At 36.1% G+C, this 27,570-nt stretch overlaps 1 protein-coding gene and 1 non-coding gene across 2 annotated transcripts; one reads left to right on the top strand and one right to left on the bottom strand.

The window, feature by feature from the left end:
* Positions 1-1,105: 1,105 nt before the first annotated feature.
* On the top strand, positions 1,106-21,155 carry LOC138701900 (trypsin-1-like). The gene is made up of 6 exons (XM_069829266.1): positions 1,106-1,259; positions 4,634-4,707; positions 9,522-9,610; positions 13,618-13,864; positions 18,377-18,526; positions 20,896-21,155. Exons 1-6 carry the CDS (start codon positions 1,130-1,132, stop codon positions 21,040-21,042), a joined length of 837 nt encoding a protein of 278 aa, XP_069685367.1. The 5' UTR covers positions 1,106-1,129; the 3' UTR covers positions 21,043-21,155.
* TRNAI-GAU (transfer RNA isoleucine (anticodon GAU)) lies at positions 5,895-5,971 on the bottom strand. The gene has a single exon. It is a non-coding gene; the product is annotated as a tRNA-Ile (tRNA).
* Positions 21,156-27,570: the final 6,415 nt, after the last annotated feature.

The raw sequence follows: 27,570 nt of genomic DNA on the forward strand, positions 1-27,570 counted from the left end.
CTCTCTCTTCTCTCCACCGCGCGACGTCACTCAATGTTCCGTGGAGCCTGTGCGATCTGCTTTCTTGCGGGACGCTGGTCGTGAGTTCGAATCTCACGTCGCTGTCACAATATCTTTTATCATACCATATCATATCATATATCATATCATATATTAGCATATATCATATCACATATCATAACATACCATACCATATCATATCATACATACCATACCATATTATATATCATATCACATATCATACCATATCATATCATATCACGCATACCATACCATATCATATCACATCATTATATATCATAACATATATCATATATACATTCATTCATTTATTCATTCATTTATTCATTTATTTTATTCCATAGATCTTACATGAGCAATGAAGCTTTAAGATGTGGAACAAGTCAAAATTTTAAAATATTATAATTACAATTTTTACAAATTTTTGTAGTTTTACAATTTAGAAATTTTCTACAATTTTTACAATTTTGTGCAATTTTTTACAATATTTTGGCGAGATGTAGTAAGATGAGGTGAGGTCCGAGGATTCGCCAAAATATTACCCGGCATTTGCCTTTTGATTTGGGGAAAACCTCGGAAAAACCCAACCAGGTAATCAAATCAAAGGGAGGTAATCTAATCAAAGGGGTTGATGCCAAGGACTCGCCATAGACCATCCGGCTTCAGTCCCACGGCTGTGGACATATATCAAACAAGACATTCAACTATCAAAAACATGCAAGAAAAGACACTTATAAAGGCATGCCATAAAACGCATTGGAATGATGACATTGATATGGTCTGATTCCTGACTACTTTACTAATGTTGATGGCGATGATGATTATGATGATATAAATTGTGTGTAAAATTTTTTCTGCTTTTTGTCTTACTTACAGTACAAATTACATCACACGTAATTGAATTTGGACATCCATCTCTTTCAAAACAATATTAGATAGAAAAAACACAAGTGTCGTGATATAGATATGTGTCAATATTTTATTCTAGGTAATTTCCTAACAAAGAGATAAATTTCGTGGAAGCTTGGAGATTACGTCAATCATGTCAAACTGTAAAAAATGTAATTGCTGTGAAATGTCGCAACCAACTCAAGGCTTATATATAAATATGTTATCCAACGAACACCCTATACTTAATATTAGTAGTGCAATTTTAGTCAGCGGTACACAAAATAATCATATTCTGATGGCAGCTATACGATTTCTTGTTCTGGCCTTCCTCTTTGCTTGCGGAGGGAGTAAGTATAATTATCCTATAACTTATACTACTTTACAGTAGCTTGGTGTATTTATTTTTCAACAAATTCATAGTTCAGTGCAGAATCCTATAGACTAATCCTTACAAACAGGTAGCTTTTTCTTAAAAAATTGAAGTTAAAGAAAACTTTAAGTATTGTACTGTACGTAATAAAATTGTAGTGCAGTATGTTATCATCTCTCTACCTCCGATATAGATACTTAGGCCTACACCACAGTCATAATAAGAAGAATGATAAATAAAAGATTTAGGTTCATATTAATATTGACACTGTTTAATTTTTTAGGGTTTAGCAGTTCTTGCATTGAACCATAGAATTGAAGAGATAAAGTTCGAACATTTCTAAAGTGTAACAACCTTTTGAATTTTCCGGGACAGTCATGTTCTCAATTGTAATCGACTCTTTTACAGGTATTGCATTCTAAACAGGGCCTGAAGTGAATCAGCTTATAGAGAAAATGTATAAAAAATCGTAAATATATTCAAAATGGATTGAAGTACCGTACGTGATTGTTCTTGTCTAGTCAACTGTCCGAGAACAGGTCTAAACCTCATAAGTGCCACCAATAAGACATCACTCATGAGGAAAATAAACCAGGAGATAATGGGGTAGGGTGGCCAGTTCCTCTCCTCCTTCATTGCAGACATCGCTCACTAATAAAGTGTTACACTAATCAGACTTCAGATGCATACAAACAATTGTTCTTCCTCTGACATATTTTGTCAAATAAGATGCACTGCCTGATAAAATAATAGGTGTACATATCAGCCAGAGGTATATGTGATTAGTATCGGACATTAAACAAAATGTGCAAGAATCTTATTATCAATACAAAATGCTAACCTACGCTACATTACTACTTCTTATTTCATACAGATATATATTGTATATACCTCTACCTTCTGCCTAGTATGATTTTAATAGTAGCGGCTTCACTTTTCTGCTATGCACAACAAAAGCAGCACAGATGTCTTGGGGACTCTGTGTGAATGACGATTTCTTGTACTTTCCGTATCTTCAATTTCGCCTGTACCCTACCCGATAATCATCACCTATGCAAAATATTTGCCTGAAAACCCTCGAATCTCGGCAGTACCTATCCATGTCTTTCTGTCACCACCTTTTTCCCATTTTATTTCTTTTCTAAGTTCTTTCTAAGAACTCCACAAGTTTTCTCCTTTCTCTTCTATTTTTATTCCGCAATATAGCCTATTTGCTCCATTTGATTGTGTAAATATTATTGTCGCTATTTTGTTTCATACAGTAATGAACACTATCATTTGCAACAAGCAATAAATATTGCAATAGACATTTCCGTTCATGCAATTCCTATTGTCACCAAATTACCTTATCGCTTTCGGTTTTCCTCTCCAAAATCGAAAAATCAATCAAGTAGATGCTGGACTGCGTTGGGCTGCATTATCCGGGTCTACACGACATCTTTCCTTCAAAGAAGAAATAAAATGATTCAGTATTGTGTTAGGAAAAAATTAATCGGCGACGTATATATTAGAGGGGGAAAGGAACTGATCACACCACCGCATTATCTCCTGGTTTAGTTACCTCATAAGTGGTGCCTTCTTGGTACCACTTGTGAGGTTCAGACCTGTCTTCAGACAGTTGACTATACAACGACAACAATGTATATCTGTGTGTGTATGTATGTATGTATGTATGTATGTATGTATGTATGTATGTATGTATGTATGTACGTATGTATGTGTGTGTATGTGTGTATGTATGCATATAAACTGAACAAAAATGTGTGTATATATATATATATATATATATATATATACATAAATATTTCAGTTTTCAAATTCAGTTAAAAAGGATTAATGTAGTAAGTAGAGAACCGATTAAAGAATATAATATACCTTTCTTGCACAGCTCTCTTACTTCAAATGTTATTTATACTAGAAAAACCCCTGAGATGTGGCATCTTTTCAACTTATCTCATGCAAATTTGGAAATATCGTCTATTTTTTACTTCTACTTACAATTTAAAACACGCAAACAATCCTGCTCTTGTACAGGAAACGGATGTTACGTATGTCGTGTAGAGATGGTAACGATATATCGGTTTTTACTAAATAACGATATTTTCCATTCCATATAGCGATATATCAGTATCGAATTTTTATTCAATATATCGCATAATATATCGGTTTTCTCATAAATTTATCGTTTTTTTTTTTGTGGAATTATTATCACTATAAACTACAATAAAATCCACACTAAACAACTCCGATAATTCCCGAAGAAATGGCGCTAATGAAGATGGACAGTTACATAAATGTGCAACCTCACTCAATACTTTGTTCTAATTGGCTGAACTGGAATTCGAATTCAAACTGTTTTAACATGCAGCACCAAATTCAAAATGCAGCGTGTGCGAACGTGAGACAGACTGGAGGTTTATCTACTACTGTTTTAATATTTTTATTAATGTTCTCCAAGGCAGGAGTAAGTCCCACCCTGAAAGAGAACCGTCTGCCCTCAAAACGGGTATCAAAGCTTTTATTTCTATATTCCGAAATGGAAAGAGAAACAAGGATTTAATACCGATGTGACATTATTGTTTACGGCTATGATTTCTATGCACAACCTAGTGCTGACATTTTTTTTAATTGATCTTTGTAGTCTATAAAAATTATATCCCTAATTGTTATTTGGAATGTTGGAGTGTAACAATAACTTGCAATGGGAACTTAATATAGAAGGATTTTATCAAATCAATTGTGAAGTTCGTTAAAACTTGTAACATTCTAAGTACGGTTTACTTACATTTAAAAATAATACTACAAGTTCTGTTTACTTACATTTAAAAATGATTATGTTGTTACGTAGAAAATAGCATTATATCTGTGTCCTTAATTGAATCCTGTATAAAATTGGAATAACTTCATCATGTTCCAATATCAAATACTCAACCATGTAGTGTTCACTTAACTCTTACCCACTATATCATTTAAGCTCACCTTACCTCCACCATAATTTTGATTTAGGTTAGGACTTATATCATAATAATATGGTATTAAAATGTTTTGTTTATTCTTACAATTTTACATTTATGCTTTTGACTGTTATGATGGTAATTTCAATGGTAAAAGGGAATATTAAAATTTAAGTAATTTTGTTGCAATACAGGTACACCTGAAAATGTAATTTGCTTACGCAATGGCGATATTTCGATATATTTTTTGCAATATACATATTGATTATAGAAATTAAGTTTCCAAAATGTTGCAATATTAATATATCGGTATTTAATTTATTTCCTCCATCACTAATGTCGTGCAATGTTTAATATGTTACGTAAATGGTTCACAATTTTGTTTAATCTCTGACAGGTGTGCCAATCAACGAAAGAGAAGAACGAATTATCGGAGGAAGCAATACTACAATTACAAGTTATCCATACATTGTAATGTATTATCATTCATTTCTTTCGTTTAATACCTTGTAGTCTATTATTTATTTAAATTAACTTTAAATTATATCTATCTATTAATTTTATTAAATATAGAGTGGCCTGTTTTGGAAAACACGAAATAAAACGCTGTTAACATGAGAATTATTGCTACTTATTTTCCGGCATCTATAAATATGTACAATGACGTTCAAAGATATCTGATCCTACTAATCAATAGTGATCGATATATATATATATATATATATATATATATATATTAAACAGATTGTTTCTTCTTAAGTACCAGGTCGGATTTGACCCTTTTCTTTTAAAAGAAGTGTAGGATATCATATGGCAAGTTTGAGCTTAAAATATTCCAAGGCAACATAACTCTACCAATAGTAGAGTGAGCAAATTGATAGTGTCATGTAAGAGGAATCGGTATATTTCTACTTATTAGTGGATTTGGATGTTGAGGAGGGATGCTAGAAATTTTGTACGAAGAGTTTTGATGTAAGCTGAGAAGTACAGTATGTCAAGATCGTCGTACAGTTTGCTATTTCGGATGAGATAGTCCGCTCCAGTGACAGTTCGACTGATGGCTCGTTGAAGACCGTCTAGTCGTTGAAGATGTCGCGCATTTGCTTGAGCCCGTATTTCGCAACAGAATGTCATGTAGGATCGAATTAAAACTTTGTACAACATGGTTTTGACATTTAAAGATGTATAGCTCTTGAAAAATGAGTAAAGAAGCACATATCGTTGGAAGGCCTTCTCACGAATATGTGAGACGTGATGTTTAAAAGTAAGTCTCTTATCAAGAAAAACTCCAAGATACTTGACGGTAGTTGTGAAAGGTATATTTTCATTTTGAATGGTTAAGGGCTGTACTTGCAGCGGAAATCTTCTTGTGAAAGCAACTGCTTGCGACTTGGAGCCATTTATCTTAAGACGCCATTTTGTGGACCATTGTATAATAGTATTTAAGGTTTCCTGCATTTGTAGACAAGCAAAATGAATGTTATATGCTTCGTATAAATGACAGTATCATCAGCGTATAGTGTAAGTTTATATTTTGGAATGAATTGGTATATCACGGACATATGCACAGTACAGGGTTGGACTTAAAACTGATCAAATCAAGATTTCAGGTATAACTCCCTGTAAAGTTGATTTGAATAATTTCGAGGGAAAAATTGTTCCGGGGCCGGGTATCGAACCCGGGACCTTTGGTTTATCGTACCAACGCTCTACCAACTGAGCTACCCGACACCGATCCAATTTTTCCCTCTATATCCACAGACCTCAAAGTGGGCTGACAACCTTCAAGCAACCAACTTCGAGTGCACACTAACTCAGTGTGACTTAAATTGTGGTTTTCTGTTAACGAACAGTGACATGTTATACCTGAAATCTTGATTTGCATAATACACGTCAGAGAAAGTTACAGATTGGAATGTTTTCACGAAACGCTTGCACCAAATCATCTCGGGTACTCTACCGACTTTAAAATCTTCTGAAATAGAAACTGCTATACAAATATTTTCTGACACTGTAATAGACACATTCGATGAAACGTCCTCCACATTGACTTTTGAGACATCAGATAACGTTTACGGTAGTACTGAACTAAAATATCTTCTTAAAGCTAAAAACCAAGCTCGAAAACGGTGGCAGCTTTATGCGGACCCTCAAGCAAAAAGAGCTTTTTATCGGTATCAACGTGCTATCCGAAGAAAATACGAGATCTATAAAATCAATAAGTTTGCCGATACAGTGGAAACCATAAAGCCTACAGGAAAACCTTTTGGACGTTTACAAAACGAATGCTAGGAATAACTATCGCAAAAAAGTCAACACCTATTAAAGACTCAAGTGGTATATTCATTTATGATCCTATTGATAGGCTTGAAGCTCTTGCAAACTCCTTTCAAAACCGATTCTCCTCCCATCATCACTCCTCACTACAAGACTTTTCAACAACAATATCGCAACATGTACAGTCCATATTACATCGTCCCGAACCCGGAACTGCACCTCACGTACGACCACAAGAAATCAAGACCATAATTCGAAATCTAGCACCGAAGAAGACATCTGGTCCGGATAAAATCACATCAGCCATATTGAAGAAATTACCAAAAAGATGCATAACTCATTTAACGAAGATATTCAACTCATGTCTACATCATAATTATTTTCCAACAGCGTGGAAAACAGCACATATTATTCCAATAGTTAAACCGGGGAAAGATCCAACATTACCCCAAAGTTATAGACCAGTCAGTCTAACCAACTTCCTTGGAAAAATTTTTGAACGTATCATTCTGCCAAGACTAAAGCCATATTTAACTGCACCTAATGTCATCCACCATGAACACTTTGGATTTAAACCCCACCATAGTCCCAGAGAAGCACTTCATACATTAACAACTTCCGTCCAAAGAGGATTTCAACTTGGACAACATACAGTAGCTACATTTATCGACATTCAGCAAGCTTTTGATACTGTCTGGCACACTCGTTTATTATATAAACTTCACAATCTTAACATTCCTATAACTTATATTCAACTTATCGCCAGTTACCTTAGACTACAGATAGAACTTTTCGTGTTCAAAATGGACGCTGTCTCTCCAACGCTCACGTCATAACTGCAGGAGTTCCTCAAGGATCAGTTTTAAGTCCAACCTTGTACTGTGCATATGTCCGTGATATACCAATTCATTCCAAATGTAAACTTACGCTATACGCTGATGATACTGTCATTTATACGAAGCATATAAACATTCATTTTGCTTGTCTACAAATGCAGGAAACCTTAAATATTATTACACAATGGTCCACAAAATGGCGTCTTAAGATAAATGGCTCCAAGTCGCAAGCAGTTGTTTTCACAAGAAGATTTCCGCTGCAAGTACAGCCCTTAACCATTCAAAATGAAAATATACCTTTCACAACTACCGTCAAGTATCTTGGAGTTTTTCTTGATAAGAGACTTACTTTTAAACATCACGTCTCACATATTCGTGAGAAGGCCTTCCAACGATATATATGCTTCTTTACTCATTTTTCAAGAGCTATACATCTTTAAATGTCAAAACCATGTTGTACAAAGTTTTAATTCGATCCTACATGACATTCTGTTGCGAAATACGGGCTCAAGCAAATGCGCGACATCTTCAACGACTAGACGGTCTTCAACGAGCCATCTGTCGAACCATCACTGGAGCAGACTATCTCATCCGAAATAGCAAACTGTACGACGATCTTGACATACTGTACTTCTCAGCTTACATCAAAACTCTTCGTACAAAATTTCTAGCATCCCTCCACAACCATTCAAATCCACTAATAAGTAGAAATATACCGATTCCTCTTACATGACACTATCAATTTGCTCCCTCTACTATTGGTAGAGTTACGTTGCCTTGGAATATTTAAGCTCCAACTTGCCATATGATTTCCTACACTTCTTTTAAAAGGAAAGGGTCAAATCCGACCTGGTACTTAAGAAGAAACAATCTGTTAAAAAAAAAAAAATTATCGATCACTATCGATTAGTAGAATCAGATATCTTTGATCGCCAGTGTACTGGTGTACCGAGCTTATAATAGAACGGGAAAGTGGATCGGTGGTATTTTGTGTTTATAATCTTGGCGCGGGAATTCTGTATAATCTGTTTCATATTCAAACAGAAGCACGGTGTAAGAAATATAATGTTATTGAAATAATAATCGTTATGATTTTCCTAACAATAGGTGCTAATGTACATGGTTTGTTGCGACATATTATGACTTAAATAGATAGATATGACTTTAATAAGAATAATAACAAAGCCATTTTGTACTAAAAAAATATTGCGTAGACTTTTGTCAATAGCTATATTTAATTTTTGGGAACTGCTGTACTCGTTCTAAAAATTTGGTCCTACTCAATTTCGTATCAAATGCGATCTCATTTCTGGTACGCCAGCTTTGTATTTCACATTTCACTGGTTGACAAGGACTTCTTTGCTCTTTATTATGGACAATGCTGGTATTACTCGCGTACTTATCCATTCTGTGAATCTGAATTCATTTCATTATGAGATTTCCCGTATTAGATTTTGCGTCATAGATATATATCACGAAATTGTTAGGGATAAATTCTTTATCGCCAGCAGCATGTGTAACTATTATTCTTACAAACCATGTTTACATCCCGTCAACATTTGTAAACAGTGCTTAGTGCTAACGAAGATAAGTAACCCATTTTTGGTCAGTTTTCCTATTTTAATCAAACATAAGTATGCAACACGTTTCGCCAATATATAGTACTTAACCAATTTCGAGCGTTACTCCGTGCTAAAAAAAAAGAATTTTTCATAGCTCGACAAACGCATTAGATATTTCTCGCTGTAGTGTGTTACGGGCCTAATTCACAATTTCACCATCCTATTATAAGTTTGGTTGACTAGTATGAAATAATTTTTGCTTAATTCATTTCGTTTCAAAAAAGTCATTTGATAATTAAATAAAAGATCAGAATATCCCTTCCAATGAAAATATTCCTTATTTAACTTCAAGACCATAACTCTTGATATACTGACGTTTAAAAAGTAAAATTATACCTCTCTGAGTAATAAATCAGGTCATGTAAAAACAAAAAGTTAAAAATAAAGAACCAACAATTGCGGAGTAAAATTAACTGTCACAACAGTTTCGTTATAACTAATAATAATTAATTACAGTACAGACAAATGGAATAGTAAAATTTGTCGTTCTCACTTACATAGTTTTCTCGAAACTCTATTTCTTTAATTTCATATGAAATGTATTTTCCAGGCGTCCCTTCACAAGGATACTGAGCATATTTGTGGCGCCACAATCATCAATTCCGAGTGGCTGGTAACTGCAGCCAGCTGCATTTCTATGTGAGTACCCGTATATAATTTTTTGTTGATTAATATTGGATTTAGGATCATGTACGATATGCCAGAAAATGAAATAGCGTTCTATTCTTGGGACATTTCTTGACAAATTGTGACTGGCACAACATACTCGTATACGGGGTAGACTTTATTCGGGATCTCCGGTTGCTCTTCCTCTTCTCATTTCGTCACAGTTCCGTTATTGCTTTATCACCTGGATATTCTTTGCAGATTAAATGAATTCTTAAGTATTTATAGGTAGCAATACTGTTTAAAATGTGACTACTTTGCACTATATCGTCCCAAAATATTCTCCCATTACCGTCCTACATATTTGAAGAGGTGGATTCCAAAGTGTCCTAAGCCACTTTTTTATATTTTAACTTGCTTTATTCATTTTTAATTTATCCTTTTCAAGTCCGCCGAGTTAGCTCTGTGGTAGAGTGTCTGCCTCTAGACTACCCGGTCCGGGTTCGAGTCCCGGTGGGATCAGAAATTTTCATGTAAAATTTCTACCTCGGGACTAAGAAAGATGGCGGTGCTTAACTTCTCATCACTAGACTGTGGATCAATATGCTTGGGTTAAATCCCAAATGTTTCCCCAGTGCATATGAAGAGAAGGCACATGTCACTGTTGATAGTGATTCGTCCGTCGGATGGGGACGTTAAGCCTGGCGGCCCCCTTGGTGCTATTCGACAGGAGTAGGCTACGTGTCGCCACCGGGCTTCCCCTTCTCTCTTCCTCATCTTCATCATCATCACTCATTCCAGACACTTCACTTACACGAACGCTTATACATACACTCACCTTAGTACACGAAATAACTCCCACAGATACACATCATGTACAGTGTGGCCTGCCGAAGTGGTGTACAACTAGAAAAATGGGTCACAGTTCTGCCATCTATCCGCAATATACGCGGAATCCGAATCACGTAAAGTGAAGTGTGTAGGTATTTGATACATACATACATTTATCCTTTTCAAGCTCATATAAAATCTTAGACTTAGATCCGTTAAAAAAAAAAACATATGCAGGCACCAGGAGCGTTTTATCACCCTTTATCATTTTTTTTATAAATTATCATTTTGACTTAGAGCAGTTTACAATTCACCTCTTCATTTGTCTACGAATGACCAGGCAATGGCGATTTGTTTATACTTATGTGTTGTTGGTATTCTTTTAATATATATGTCATAAAACATTTGACTGTGTTATCTATTTTCGGTATAAAATATATAATATTATATTTAGTTTGTTATTCAAGATGTGCGATGACATACATATAATTTCAATTCGAGTACTTCTGGATCTCTTTTGAAAAAAAAATAAAAAAAAAAAACATTATTGCAGCTTTAGAAGCTGAATAAATTGTGATGATGGAGACCTTGAAAATTAACTTCTCTCAGCAATATCACCTATTCTAAAGAACGAAACTATATGCACCAAACTGAAAAAAACAACCGGTCGTCAACAGCAGTGAGGTGCGGCAAGCCTTGGTGTTTCTAAGTCCACAGTCTGCCGTTACCTCACCAAATTATAAATGAGTCTAAATTGCGACTATTAGAGTCATGTGAATTGACTGAAGCACAGTTATACGAGTAGGAAAAAGTTTTTAGATTATATAATGTAGGGCCGGGCAACTGAACTCTCCGTGGAGCAGCGGAAAGCGGTTTTGCTCACGAGATACTACCACAGTCTAGTATATAGTCAGGAAGCTTGAGTTTTGAGGGTGCTAGGAACAATAGAGGGTGCCGGTACTGTTTCGCATTGTCTGTAATGGGGCGATAGTAGTGATCTTAGTGGTGAGCAACTATCTATGGATACATATTTACTACGTATTGAGCTTCATGACTGTAGGCCTATATAGTAGACTGCGACTCTACTGCCAGTTCTCCAGTGTAAAACAGCTGTGCAGAAGTGAATTACAAACTACATATGTCTATCGCGCATGGATGTAATAGGAATCATATTCACTCCTTCAACATTTAATGGACTTTAAATGTGATTGAAATGAACATATTTCATATAATTACAACATTAAGAATAGCGCATTCTAGAATAAATGCGGGCAATAATGGAATAAGGAACACGGACGCTAAAAAAAGGTTAGTGGGGATAAAAAAAAGAAACCAGGAGTCGGGAAGTGATAGGGAAGAAAGTAGGGAAAAGAATAAGGATGCGAGTATAAGTGGAAATCTATTATATGAAAGTGAAAGTGTGGGGGGGAATAGAAGAAACCATTCAAATCAGTACGAGCGTAGTTAACCCATTTGTAGATTCAGTGAGTGTTAGAGATAATGAAATTGAAAGAAAATAAGAAGTAAATAGAAAGACAGAGATAGAAATAAGGCAGAAACGAACAGTAAAAAAGTCAAAACTTGAGGCACCTGAGGATATGAATATTATAGAGTCAGAGGTATTAGATGTGATTAAAAAATGTGGGGATGTGATCAAAACGTGCAAGTAAAGTGGAACTGGAAAAAGATCGAGAAGTATAGAGGAGCTAGCAAGTGTACAATCAAGTGCGTAGGGATAAAATATAAGTATTTATAGGAAGTGGGAATAGTGAGAAAGAATTAAGTGTAAGTGGAATAGTGAGAAAGTGAAAGTGAGCACAAATAGGAAAGAGTGAACATAATAGAGAGTAAGGGTTAAGAGAAGTGAACAAGTGTCAGCATAAAATTAGTACTAACATTTGAACATTGGAACGGTAAAGGAATATAAGAGAAAGATAAGAGAAAAGTTCAAAGAACAAATAATACAATATGATAATTTATATAAAAAGTGAAATTGAGATTTTAATGGATATTAGTTCGAGAGAGAGAGAGAGAGAGAGAGAGAGAGAGAGAGAAAGGAATGGAAATTAGTGTATAATATTAAGTATAAATAGAGTTAACGAACAAATAGAGAATAGCAAATGAAATGGAGAAGACATATTGAAGGGGAGATTAGACCGGGTAATAAAAAGGTAGCTACATAGGCCTAGTGTAAATTGGAGTATTTGTGTAGACGTGTACTGCTAATAATGTGTTAATGGTGGCACCGGATACGAGAAATGTGAGGTACACCATTTACATGTAAGTAAGTGCTGTGACGAAATATATATCATATCATATCATATCATATCATATCATATCATATCATATCATATCATATCATATCATATCATATCATATCATATCATATCATATCATATCATATCATATCATATCATATCATATCACATCATATCATATCATATCATATCATATCATATCATATCATATCATATCAAGAATTAGGAACAATGGATCGCATCATGTTTAATCTCAAAGTACTACCACATTGCAGACAAATGTATTAATCCACCTCTGACCACATAACAGAGCCAACACCGCGCTCTCAGTTGCTCACTAGCGTCTTTACTGCTCACTGCTCATATTTGCTCCAGTTGCCAGGCCCTGATCTACAGCATATCGTGTTTGTTAATTTATTACTTATTTCTTACTAAGTATATTATTTTTTGTAAGCTGATGCTGCAGTCATGAGGGTGAGTGAGTGAGTGAGTGAGTGAGTGAGTGAGTGAGTTGTTTAGCTTAACTATTCTTACTGGCTCGGGCTTGTCACGTAGACGGCCCGGGTTCGAATCCCGGTCAGGCCTGGGATTTTTCAATGTAAGAATCCACTTGGGGTTTTTCTCGGGGTTCTCCCGTTTTACCCATATTAGGAATCTACATCATTTCGTCACCATGTCATCATTCCATAGCATTCCCCGATCGCTGCTGGCGACGCACGGAGGGAGCTGGCCTACGGAAGAGTGGGGTTGCCTGCTCGAAACCTCGGTACGCAGCGAACCTTTGTGTAGTCAGCCGGTGTGGGTTTGGGAATGCGCCTAGCTTGAGGGTTAGCGCAATAGATCGTAACAGGACGAAGAGCTGAACCATAGTGCCTCCCTCCCGTAAATTCAATTCCGTAACTTAACTATGTGCATTTCTCACTATACTACACATTTTAAATCTGACTGCAGACCTAACGCCAGGGAGTACTTGGTGAGAGTGGGTTCCACGTACAGCTCTTCAGGCGGGACTCTGCATCAGGTTTCGCAGATCCTCAGGTACGGGTCGTTCGACCTCAACACTATGGCCCATGACATCGCACTCGTCCGCTTGAGCACGGGCGTCATATTCGGAACCAACGTACAGAGCATCCCTCTGCAGGAAAGCGAAGTGTCGGATGGGACGAGTGCTACTGTCCTCGGGTGGGGCACAATCTCGGTATGGCTGTACTTCAAATATCTCTTTTTCCATCAAGGACAAAGTTCATTCAAGTCTTTTCCAGATAAATATTCTCAAACGAAAAATTCAGTCATTCTAATTGTCAAAACTTAAAAATGACAGTTTCACAATTTCACACACAATTATCAGTAATGGTTTTTATTTGAAATTTAATAATAATAGGATCTGCCATTATGTGGTAAATGCCTACGATAATTAGTGATTCAAGCCGTAATTTCTGAAGAAAAGGAATAAATTGCAGTAAAATTATCCAAATTGAATAGAGTCACGGATGTTACAGAAGAAGTATTCAGATTATCTCAAGTTCGCAAACTAATCCGAGTAAGACATACAGATTTCATTGTTTAATATATCTTCGAAATTTCTTATAACACCGGCACACATTGTTTCGAACTCATATAAATGATTCGTAGAAAAAAAAAAAAACAACCACCTCCCACGAAAATGCTGAAAACCGAATTCTAGGCTTTCAGTAAGTACTCACAGTAAAGTATTTATTAATAGTTAGGCAGATAATGTATATTTATATCAATTATGTTTTCCATAGATCTGGGAATTGTTCCTATACCTGGTAAGGTTTATCTTGTCTCAGTAGCAATAAAGCCAAGTCCCTCCAAATGAGGGTGGAAAATATAGAAGGGTTGTAAATTTTCAGGATTCCTTTCAAAACCTTGTTATTGTACAGGCTGCCGGAACTCAGTTTCTTGCAAGACAATCTCAGTGACGGAACTATAAAGTATATTTTGTTACTTTATTTTGCGCTACAGAATGTATCAACTAGTCCCTTCCGCCATTGGCATCGCTTCACTCCCCCATCGCAATAACAACACAGACGAGGTAAGACATATCTCCTTTCTCTCTCTTTTCACAGTGAGACAAGATTCATCACACAGACTTTAGTAGTTGCTATTCCAGCTAAAATTTCAAAGCTTAGCCTACTCTATTTACGAAGTCCAATAACATCAGATGATAGAAAACATGAAGATAATTATATGGATCGTGTGCGGAGACTAAGAAATGGTGGAAAAGAGCGAAGATTGAGTAATACTGAGTTTGCAGTGAAGTACCTGCCCTTGAGCTGAAAACTATGAATGAATGAATTTTATTTAGTTGCCAGCTACTTTACCATCTTTTATTTCTACGAGTAACATTGCCTTCCATTTTACTTCTTTTCAGCCTCATTTTGTTCTTATTGTATTCCGTTTTTCTTCTGACCTTGCGTCTTGTAACTCTACCGTTGTTTTTTCACTCCTTCCCATTCACTTTATACTCTCTAAAATCTCGTCTTCTTCTTGAATTCATCTCAATACCCCAGTTACGTCCCTTTTTCCATTTCCTTCTTCCAATAATACCCACCTACAGCACACTTTTTCCATTTTTTTCCTTCCCTTTCCCATTCTTAAACTCGATCTGTCCCACATTTTAACTTCAACTACCCTCTTCTTCTTTCACTTCTATTCCTGTGCACCCTATTTTCTTCATTTTCATTTCCTTTCCCTCAATCTCTAACTGTACTTTCCACTGCCCCCTCCTCCATTTACTTCTCTCATGTATCACTCAATATCGATTATTTCCATTTTCTTTCACTCCTTAATCTCGATCTGTACCTTCTGCTATCTTGCACTACCTTCTCATTCTTTTACTTTTCCTCCTGCAGCGCCCTATTTTCATTATTTTCATTTCCTTTCTCTTATTAATCTCGATCTGTACCTTCTGCTATCTTGCACTACTTTCTCATTCTTTTACTTTTCCTCCTGCAGCGCCCTATTTTCATTATTTTCATTTCCTTTCTCTTATTAATCTCTATCTGTAACTTCTGTTAACTTGCACTACCTTCTCATTCTTTCACTTTTCTTCCTGCAGGGCCCTATTTTCATTATTTTCATTTCCTTTCTCTTATTAATTTCGATCTGTACCTTCTGCTATCTTGAACTACTTTCTCATTCTTTTACTTCTCCACTTGCAGCGCCCTATTTTCATTATTTTCATTTCCTTTCCCTTATTAATATCGATCTGTACCTTCAGCTATCTTGCACTACCTTCTCATTCTTTTACTTCTCCTCCTGCAGCGACCTATTTTCATTATTTTCATTTCCTTTCTCTTATTAATCTCTATCTGTAACTTCTGTTATCTTGCACTACCTTCTCATTCTTTCACTTTTCTTCCTGCAGGGCCCTGTTTTCATTATTTTCATTTCCTTTCTCTTATTAATCTCTATCTGTACCTTCTGATATCTTGCTCTACCTTCTCATTATTTTACTTCTCCTCCTGCAGCGTCCTATTTCCATTACTTTCATTTTCTTTCCCTTATCAATCTCGATCTGCATGTTCTGTTATCTTCCTCTGTCTTCTACTTCTTCTTTTACTTCCTCTGCACCACCTTATTTTCATTCTTTTAATTTTCTTTCTCTTCTTAATCTCGACCTGTATCTTCTGCTATCTTCGACTTCTATATTCTTCTTCTCCTTCAGCGTCCTATTTCTTTTCGCCCACTTTCCCTCCTTCACCTCGATTTGTACCTTCTCCTATATTTCCTTTACTTACTTACTTACAAATGGCTTTTAAGGAACCCGAAGGTTCATTGCCGCCCTCACATAAGCCCGCCAGCGGTCCCTATCCTGTGCAAGATTAATCCAGTCTCTATCATCACACCCCACCTCCCTCAAATCCATTTTAATATTATCCTCCCATCTACGTCTCGGCCTCCCTAAAGGTCTTTTTCCCTCCGGTCTCCCAACTAACACTCTATATGCATTTCTGGATTCGCCCATACGTGCTACATGCCCTGCCCATCTCAAACGTCTGGATTTAATGTTCCTAATTATGTCAGGTGAAGAATACAATGCGTGCAGTTCTGTGTTGTGTAAATTTCTCCATTCTCCTGTAACTTCATCCCGCTTAGCCCCAAATATTTTCCTTAGCACCTTATTCTCAAACACCCTGAACCTATGTTCCTCTCTCAGAGTGAGAGTCCAAGTTTCACAACCATAAAGAACAACCGGTAATATAACTGTTTTATAAATTCTAACTTTCAGGTTTTTCGACAGCAGACTGGATGATAAGAGCTTCTCAACCGAATAATAACACGCATTTCCCATATTTATTCTGCGTTTAATTTCCTCCCGAGTGTCATTTATATTTGTTACTGTTGCTCCAACCTATATTTCCTTTCCTTCTTTAATTACTTCTTCGCAGTACCCTTCTTTTTTTCATTTATTTTTCCTTTCTCCATCTCGTACTCTTCCTTCTGTAGTTTCCTATTTTCTTCTTCTTTTACTTTTCCTTCTGCAGTGTCCTCTTTTACTCTTTTATTAAATTTCCCTTATAATCTCGTTCTTTTGTTTTGTTCTTTTTCATATATTTCCAAATAGTTCCTATATCTGCACTTTGCTTATCTCCTTTTATAACTGTCTCTCTAATTATTCTTCCTTATTCTCTTTCTACTGTCTCTTTACCTCATTCATCCGTCTTAATTTTCTAATTTTATTGGACATTGTCTCCAGTCTTGGCCCCTTGTTTCTTTCGTTTGTTCAGGAGTACAAAATTGTTTTGCTGAAAATGAACACACACACACACACACACACACACACACACACACACACACACACATATATATATATATATATATATACATACATACATACATGAGTGAGGGTCTAAAAGTAACCTTAATAATTGTTTTAGTAATTGCATATGTATAATAAGACTACAAACACTTCATCACTATTCAACATAGTCCTCAGTACGGTCAATGCAAGTGTTCCATTTCCTGGTTTCTTCTTCTTTTATTTAAACCATTTTTACCTTCTCTATAATGGCAGCATGTATATTTAACAGGCTGTTTTTCAATAAAACTATACGGGATTGAAGTAATAAAGCCAGATTTTGAGAGCAAATGGCTCATATTGTATGTAACAAAAAAGTGTAATACCGTATTGGTGGAAAGTGCATAGTTTTCTGAGAAGAATTTTTTTTTCTAAATATTTAAAATCCTCTTATTGCGTGTAGGATCGTGATTTTTGTGTATATCGATAGCAAATCTAATAAAAGATTTCAGTAGCGTGGACAGTTTTCGTATAAATCTAATTTAAAAACCACTACTTTGAAGAAACTGTCAGACGCGACTAGGTTGCAACATTACAGACTGAAAGAGTTTTGGGAGATAGTTCACTAAAGCCGACAGACCTGAGTTCGTTGACCTCTTACATCTATATTACGAGAAGAAAGAGGGACCGATATTGCCAGACTGCTGAAACTTCCAACACAATTTCCTAGTTAACCATGCATTTAATCACCAAACGTAATATAGGTTTTCTATTCATCTAAGTGTACCTTATCGTCCCTTTCAATCTGCAGGATTATTTCACTTCTACTTCGTATATATGCCTATTGTATAACCGACGAGCTGTGTGAAAATTGTAATATCCTATAAAAAGAGTTATTCGATATCAATTCTTGTATGTCAATCGTTTATTTGAACCCTACTCTAGGAAGGCGGCGATCAGAGCAACATTTTGAAGGAGGCAGACGTCCCTGTCGTCGGCTACCATTCGTGCAACACATCTTACGCTACTTATGGTGGCATTACGGATAATATGCTCTGCGCCGGGTACAACGAAGGCGGAGTAGACGCCTGCCAGGTAATAATATTATGCTATTGTGTGAGTAGCTAGGAAATCTATAGTAAGTTGTCTCAGTGGCACATAAAAGATTCATATCTCAGACTGAATGAGTTTCAGACAGAATTACTGGTCAGCCACTTCTCTCCATCAGGTTCTTTACGGACAGATCTCTGCAAGCCATCTTCCTAAGGTTACTGATATTTCTTCAGGACGTCTCGGGAGATTCCTCTCAGTCCTCTGAAGTGTAAAGCAAGAAACAAAATACTGCAGTGCAAAAAATCTGAATAGTGGACGTTTCTCTGATCATTAAACACAAACACATCACCATTATCATCACATCATCAGGATACTCCAAATTGTAAAATAATTTATTTTTTCAGATTCAGTTTGTCGTCAATAATATACACAATTTGCTTTTCTATAATCTCTCGGTTTATTAATTCTATATTTTATACCATTTTATTTTGCTGTTTATTCTATTTTAGTTATTTCACCATTGTGCATGAATGCTTATAATTCATTATACACTATGTACCAAAAAGTAATTGGACACTGTTTTTGCCCCTTTAGAACCTCGTGGCACCACCTCTTGTTGCTATAACAGCAGCCACCCTGTCAGGCATGATCTCCACTATTTTGTGTAGGATATCCACTGGAATGCTTCGCCATTCCTCTTGCAACATGCACTCAGTTGGATAATGGAAGTTGGCCCCATGTTTCGGCGGCTACTATGCAGTGGTATGCAGACCAGCACAGAGTCCTGATCTCAATCCCTTTGAGCACCTTTGGGAATAATTGGACCGGCGAGGTATCGGGAGATGCGGCCAAATTCCATTGTCCAACTGAGTGTATGTTGCAAGAGGAATGGCGACACATTCCAGTGGATATCCTACACAAACTAGTGGAGAGCATGCCTGACAGGGTGGCTGCTGTTATAGCAACAAGAGGTGGTACCACAAGGTTCTAAAGTGGAAAAAACAGTGCCCAATCATTACTTTTTGGTAGATAGTGTATAAGGGAAATACTTTTAAATTACTCGTATTTCCTTTACCTTCAGCTCAGTTTGCTTTTCTATAACCTGTCTGTTTATTACTGCTAAATTTAATACGATTATATTTCACTGTTTATTGTATTTTAGTTATTTCACCATCTAACTTGAATGCTTATAATTCATTATACAGAATGATTCACGAGGATTTACCGTCCTTTACGGAGCTTATTTCTGAAGACATTTTGAGCAAAAAATTTCATATAAAAACAGTTCCTATTCCCAATATTTTCAGACTTACACTAATTTAAAGTTGTTTGGAAAATACGTTTTTTCCTTAGTTTGAAGGTAAAAGAATAATACAAATAGAGAATGAATCATTCAGAAGTATCATTTCTTTAATTGCAAGTATTACGAAGCTAAAATGTGCTGTGAACTCCTTAGTTGCTTCGTACAGACATCTTTTTCAATTTTTAACTAGAAAATTACATTATTCTTACGCACTTATCACAACAATTATCCTACAAATCACACCACTTCCACCGACTTAATTATTTTCAATTCAATTTTGCATCCTAATTTACAGTCTTGGAGAGTTTACAACACTTTTTTTTTAATTTCGCCATCCGCTTGAGTACACTTGGCCGCAGGCTTGTGAATGGCACTCGTCGCGCATACGGCTATCTTTGAGTTCCGTATCGCTCGCGCTGGCTGCTGACTACACGCTGACCAAGATCACGCGTTCACAGCAATGCGTTCCGATAACGAAAATTAAATCTGTAAATATTGAGAATAGGACCCATGTTTTTATGACATTTTTTGCTCAAAATGTCTTCGGAAATAAGCTCCGTAAAGGACGGTAAATCCTCGTAAATCACCCTTTATATTGGAAATACTTTTAAATTATTTCCTTTATCTTCAGCTCAGTTTGCTTATCTATAACCTTTTGGTTTATTACTTCTAAATTTAATACGATATTATTTTATTGTTTATTATATTTAAGTTACTTTACCACTAAACTTGAATGTTATAACTTATTATATATGGGAAATACTTTTAAATTCTTTCCTTTATCTTCCAGCTCAGTTTGCATTGGGGAAGTTAAACAACTAATGAAAAGGGAAATGAAAATATTTATTCCATATATTTTATTTCTTACTTGTTGGCTTAAGTATTTGTCATTTTATTACTTTTCAGATAATATAACAAATATAATTTAAATTTAAGTGTTATAAATGTACTTAGTTTACTTCCTTATTTATTTATACGAGTAGGATGACTTTTAAGTGTTCTAGTTATAATAATTTTAAACGGAGCTGAAACCCAAAAGATTATATTCGTAGAACATTAAATTCGACATCGCTGTTAACCAATGTAATGTTTCTTGCCACTTCAATAGGGTGATACTGGCGGTCCTCTGGTTTCCAGCGGACATCTCATAGGCATCGTGTCATGGGGAGCAGGCTGCGGTCACGCTAACTTCCCTGGTGTATACACTAAAGTGTCGTCATACAGATACTGGATTAGACAGGAAACCGGAGTTTGAACTACAACATGCAGTGTGAACCAATATCCACCATGTTTCTAGTAACAGACACGGGTTCAAATTTTAAATGTAAAATAACATGAGAAGACAATAAAAAGCTGTATATTTCTATATTTTCCACTGCGCTATTATTATTATTATTATTATTATTATTATTATTATTATTATTATTAGTATTATTATTATTACTGCTTATTTTGTCTAGTTTATTTATGCATGCTTTAACATCTATCGTGTATGTAAGGTCTAAAGCCTTGGTTTTTCTGAACCGACGCATGCGACGTGCGGGATGCGAGGTCCGCCTCGCACAAATCCGGACTATACGAGAGATAGTGAGTGGTTTCTATGGCTGCGAGGTGCGCAGATCTCGCATTTCACAGTTATAGAAACCACTCACTATCTCTCTTGTAGTTCGGATTTGTGCGAGACGGGCCTCGCACCTCGCACGTCGCATGCGTCGGTTCAGAAACAGAGTATATCAATAGGCCGTTTTTTGCTATTGTTAACTTCCTGCTCCTATTGTCGTGTGTTATTGATAGCTTACGCCTATATTCATGTAACTGACTTCAGATTTTGGCTAATGTTTTTGATATTGGTGATTAAGGCGGTGATAAATCATAGTATGTAAATTTTCAATCTAGCATTTTTGCCTTTTGTGACTGAGGGGAACCATTAAAAACCCCAGTAAGATTAGCCGGCCACGAAGTTGGAACCCTGGACTTCCCGAATGTCAGTCTCAAACGTTACTGTCTGAACCAACTCGCTCGGAAAATGATTACACTAGTCTGCGATGAAATTCCTGCCTCCAAAGTTTTAATGTTTTTAGGGTATTTTTAGCATGCTGAAATCAAATTCAAAGCCAAAAAGTTCCTATCACGTACCATTTTTTGTTATTTTAATTTTCTTATAATATATTACGACAATTTATAGCGTAATTATTTAAACTGTAATACTTTAACATATGTAGGTTTAGTATAGTAGGATATGAAAACCAAATGTATTCAACATATTTTTAAGGTGTTTATATTGAAAACCAAGGACACTGGATGTTTCTTAGCAGATAGGGGTTGCAAGCACATAAGGAACTCAGGGCGAAATATCGTGCAGCCTTGTCATTATTTTTATTTGTGAAAGACAGAAATGTCAGCCACTCCTTGGTGAGAGACTGAACTGAACTCGTCTAGTTTCTCTCACATTTCATTAGTCTGCGTTTCATCTGGAAACGAAACGAAATCAGTTTGAAGCTTTATTGTGGAGTAGAATGTTGAAAGTTTTTAGTTCAGTAAGAAAGTATTTACCATGTTGCATCGAGGATGTCTAAATAATCCAGACCACTTTTGTTATGTAACTTATGTAGGATATACACATTGCCTAAGTAGAGGCGTAATATTACAGATTTTGTGAAAAAGTCATACCATGCCTATTTTGGAATCAAACTTGGAGACCAAATTAAAGCTTGGGCACCACACAAAGTATGTAGAGTATGCACTGAAGAACTTCCGTCATTTGATCAATTGGAGAAGACAGTTGCTATCTTTTGGAGTACCTATGGTTTGGAGAGAGCAGTCGAACCATAGTAATGACTGCTACTTCTCTTCGTGTGATGTGAAGGGGTACGATTCTAAACATAAAAATCAAATCGTGTATTCAGTTGTTCGGTCAGCCATTTTACCTGTGCCTAATGTACCAATCCCTGTGCGACCAGAAAATCTTAAACAAACATCATTCTATTGGTGCTGACAACGTGAAATAGGTTTTAAATACTTTTTCTCCGAAGATGATAATCTTGTATATTGCAGTAATGTGAAACAATTTATGCTAAAACTTGGACTTCCAAACTATGACCTAAGTGAATGGAGACTGTTCATTAATGCTTCCAAGCGAAGTTTGAAGGATTTCCTCCTTCATAACGGAAACATTTTTGGTTCAGTGCCCGTTGCCTATTCAGTGATCCTAAAAAAATCATACACAAATTTGCAACTGCTGTTATTGCGATTAGACTATAGGAACACAACTGGCAAGTTTGTGATGATTTCAAAGTTCTTACTATGTTGCTGGGTCAACAATCTGGTTTTACCAAATTTCCATGCATTCTTTGCCTGTGGGATAGTAGGGCACGAGTTGATCACTGGACTATGAAAGACTGGCCACCTGGACAAAATTTGGAAGTCGGTTGTAAGAATGTTGTGCGCCAAAGCCATGTGAGATCTTCTAAAGTTGTGCTGCCATCTCTGCATATCAAGTTTGGCTTAATGAAACAGCTTGTAAAAGCTTTAAATAAGGAAGGAGGCTGTTTTAAGTACATATGTGAGAAATTTCCACTACTATCTGAAGCAAATTGAAAGAAGATATATATTTAATGGTCCTGACATAAGAAAACATGTCTGGAGCAGCATTTAAAAACAGTATGGATGAAAAAGGAGAAATAAGCATGGATGTTGTTTTGTGAAGTTGTTTTAAAATTTCTTGGCAACAAGGATCCTAATTACCGAAACATTGTGGCTAACATGCTTGAAGCATACAAGGAATTTGGTTGTAACATGAGTATCAAAATTTTCTGTTTTCCCAGCTAGATTATTTCGCCGAAAATCTAGGATTTTTTAGCTAAGTGTAAGATGAACGATTTCACAAGGATCTGCAGGAGTTCGAAAGAAGGTACCAGGGATGCGGGAACACCAGTATGCTTGGTGATTATTGTTGGATGTTAAAGCGTGAAATACCTGAAGATAAACATAAAAGAAAGAGGAACAGGAGGACATTCTCAACTAAGAAGCAAGTGGTGTAATTTTTTGTGTGATATATTGTGCTAATTTATACACCCAATAGTGAAGTAAACAAGACAAAACAAAGCAAAAACACTCTAGTGACATGTATGAACAACCATACACATAATTCCAGCAAGTTGTGTCTTTTAAATATTGTTTTTGAATTTGAAATAAAAAAGGGAAATGAAAAAGTTTGTGATGAAATTCACGTAATTATAAAATACATTTAAAGTGATTTTGCAAACAAACCTGACGTGATAGAAGCAAACGAATTGAAAATTCGGATTCAGCGCATCGACATTATATAAAATCACATTACTTAGTTTAGGCAACAAACACAAAGTTAAAATTCGCAGGCTAGAGTTATTATTATTATTGTTGTTGTTATTGTTTAGTCAACTGTTCAAAGACAGGTCTGAACCTAACAAGTAATATCAAGAAGACACCACTTATGAGGCAAATAGGCCAGGAGATAATGGGGTAGGTTGACTAGTTCCTTTTCCCCTCGATTGCATACATTGCTGACTAGCTACATACTACACTAGTCAGACTTCAGATGCCTACAAACAATTTATTATTGTTCTTTCCCTGACACATATCGTCAATTGAGATGTACTGCCTGATAATAGATGTACAGCTGTGAAAAGAAAAAGTGACCGCTCTCAAAAACAAAATTCCCTTCGGGAATCTCCGCTACAATTCGGAGACAGGCGATTTTACATGTTGCTGGACCACGTTGCCTGATATCTACAGTTATAATATTAAAACATCTCCCGTCTTAAGGCTCACTCACAATGAATATTAAACATAACGTAAGCGTTAACTTAAAAATGTAAACGTTGCGGTAAAATCAAGAGCATTCATGATGGAAACATAAACATAACCGCAAATATACTTGGTAACCATGGACACATAACAACGACGCCATTTCCTCATATTCTGTTGTATACTTCAGCGCTCCACGATTGTGTACTGTTTGCAAATCACGTAAGCATAAGCATGAAAGTTTGGAGTTTGCAAACTTTCATGTTAACGTCTTACGATAATGTTTATGTCAGTACTTATATGAATCATTGTGAATGATCCCATTTGATAACCTGGCCGCAAACTTCTGTGTTTATGTTACGGTTATGTTTAATTTTCATTGTGAATGGGCCTTTACTGTTGTAGCGTAATGGTAGCGTATGTGCAAGCGTCTGTTTTGCGACCATTTCAAAGAAAAACCGAATAACATTATTCTTTTAATATACTACAATGCCCCCATGGAGTATAATAAACTCTTCCAAGTATGTTATATATACTACACCGTATTTACAAAGTCCATGGAACATTCTATCAGCTATATTTTCGCAACAAAACATTGAAATGTGCTCAAATTTCACAGTATGAAACATACGCTCACCATATTTTTTTATTTCCCGCCATATTATGTTCAATGTGTCCTCCATTAGTCACTCGGCCCATACTTGACCTAGCATATCAAGGGTTACTGTGGCGATGGCAGCTGTGATACGGTGTCGCTGGTTCTGGAGGTCCTGTGGCAGGGGTGGTACAAAGACCTTGTCCTTCACGTAAACCGGCGGTGACCAAAGCGGGTGTCGTGATTACATCGTGTAATCAAAGACATTCAAACGGGTACGAGGAGTTTCCTGTACATTGTTGTGTGTTACATTCACGCACTGAAGGCAAGCAGTGGCGGTATCATATCGCTCTACAAACCCGTCTCTACAAGCAGTAAGAAGTGATTTCGTAAAGAATAAGAAGAACTTTTTTGTTGTTCCGTCGGACAAAATGTAATATGTTTACTTTGCTCAACGGTTCAATTAGGAGTATATAGAAACTTTAATTGTCACGCTGAATAATGTATTATTATTATTATTATTATTATTATTATTATTATTATTATTATTATTATTATTACTGACCACTAAGTATCTGTTTCTATAATTCTTCTGTACGTGTATGAATATTGATTTTTTAGATCTTCTCCCAAGAAGGATAAAATTACACTCAGGGACAAAAAAACCCGGACACTTTAATATTTGCTGGTATTTTGCAAAACATTATCTTCTCATACAATATTATGGTAGCCATCTGTTGTTACGGAGACGTGTATACATTGTTGATTGTTTTTTGTTTTATAAACAAGCCATTACAACCAATTATTCCAATTTTGCTTTCGGAGTCTCAGCTTTGTCCCTGAGTGTATTAGGTTTTATCTCAATTTTAATCTCCTTAATCTTTAGATGAGGGTAAACATTTATTAGTTACTCATTTAATAATAATATTGCAGAAAAACGGAGTCAGTATTATGTGCCAACGAACTGTTAAACGCCAGGAATTCACATGTCTTAAATCATAGCCAGGAAGAGAAAGGTAAGATAAATAAATGTAAGGAAGTCAGCTACCTAATGGGGTTTGAAATATCTCGTGCTTCAAAGTCTTTTAATAAAACAGAATTTCTCAAAAGAGTAATGATTAAAATAACTTAAGTAACTTGTCCATAAGAAGTTTTTAATTTTGAAAAACTATTAATTTCTCGACCAAGTATCGAGAGAAGAATTTAGAAAATTCCTGATTATATTCAAGAGGAAGGTTAAAAAAGAAGCAAGAAAAATCGTATATTATTCACTGGATTTTTATCCTCGGGAATGATCAAGATGTTAGTACAGGAACCACCACTGGTTCTAGTTTTCATGCCAAGTACCTTTCCTCCGTCTCCTTACTTCATAGGCTGTCTGTCGCATGTAATCACTGCAGCTCGAGTTTTGGTCACCGCTGACGTAAACCCACAGGAAGAAGTCAAGTCGGGTGAACTCGGTGGCCAGCGTGTGAGTGACTGATCATGTCCCGAGACTCGGCCAATAAAACGGCGCGGCAATTTCTCGTTGAGATATTCACGAACTTCATTGAGGATTTCGAAGGATTGTGTTGGAAAGCCTCTTCACTTGTTTCACCTTTTTTTCTGACACGCCACGCCGCCTCGAATGTTTTCCATCACATAAACAATCATCCTCTTCGAATTTATTGTACCACCTCATTATGCTGTTATAAATAGGTGGAGCCTTATGATATTTGGCGCGAAATGCTCTGCGCACTCACAACAGATTCAGAACGAGCAAATTCAAGAACACAGAAAGCCTTCTCAGGCTTTGTCAGTGATATTATGGTTAGGACGCTTTCGGTGGCTGCCAGAGAACTAAGCGGCAGATGGCGTTAGTTATCAAAATTTGGTGATTGTATCTTTCATGCTGTGAAATTTGAACACGCTTGAATGTTATGTTTTCTTTAACGACGCTCGCAACTGCAGGTCCCGCAGGAGTTCTTTTACATGCCAGTAAATCTACTGACATGAGCCTGTCGCATTTAAGCACACTTAAATACCATCGACCTGGCCCGGGATCGAACCCGCAACCTTGGGCAGAACACGCTTCAATGTTTTGTTGCGAAAATATAACTGAATAAAATGTTTCACGGACTTCGTAAACACTCTTTATATGAGGACTCCATCTATATATACGAATGAACTCCTTCACATTGTTCAGTTTATCGGATATGACGTAAGCATTTCCATAACAACTGAAATAGAATTTCCGTTGTACAATGTCCTTTAATTTTTTCCATTAGTGAAAGTCAAATATAGATATTACAAGTCGGAAAAAATTTCACAAAATAAACTCTGGGATATAAAGTTTGTATCAACTCGTCCTAATGAGCTGAATTCTATTGGTAGTTTGAGTGTCAAAACCTTTACAAAATGTAG

This window comes from Periplaneta americana, chromosome 1 (assembly GCF_040183065.1).
Source record: "Periplaneta americana isolate PAMFEO1 chromosome 1, P.americana_PAMFEO1_priV1, whole genome shotgun sequence".
In the NCBI taxonomy this organism is placed as follows: domain Eukaryota; kingdom Metazoa; phylum Arthropoda; class Insecta; order Blattodea; family Blattidae; genus Periplaneta; species Periplaneta americana.

Excerpts from the sequence above, each read along its gene's own strand:
- LOC138701900 (XM_069829266.1), top strand. The coding sequence starts at position 1,130 with ATGTTATCCAACGAACACCCTATACTTAATATTAGTAGTGCAATTTTA. Across the intron at positions 1,260-4,633 it reads CCTCTTTGCTTGCGGAGGGA|GTGTGCCAATCAACGAAAGA; the intron begins GTAAGTATAATT and ends AATCTCTGACAG. Across the intron at positions 4,708-9,521 it reads TTACAAGTTATCCATACATT|GCGTCCCTTCACAAGGATAC; the intron begins GTAATGTATTAT and ends TGTATTTTCCAG.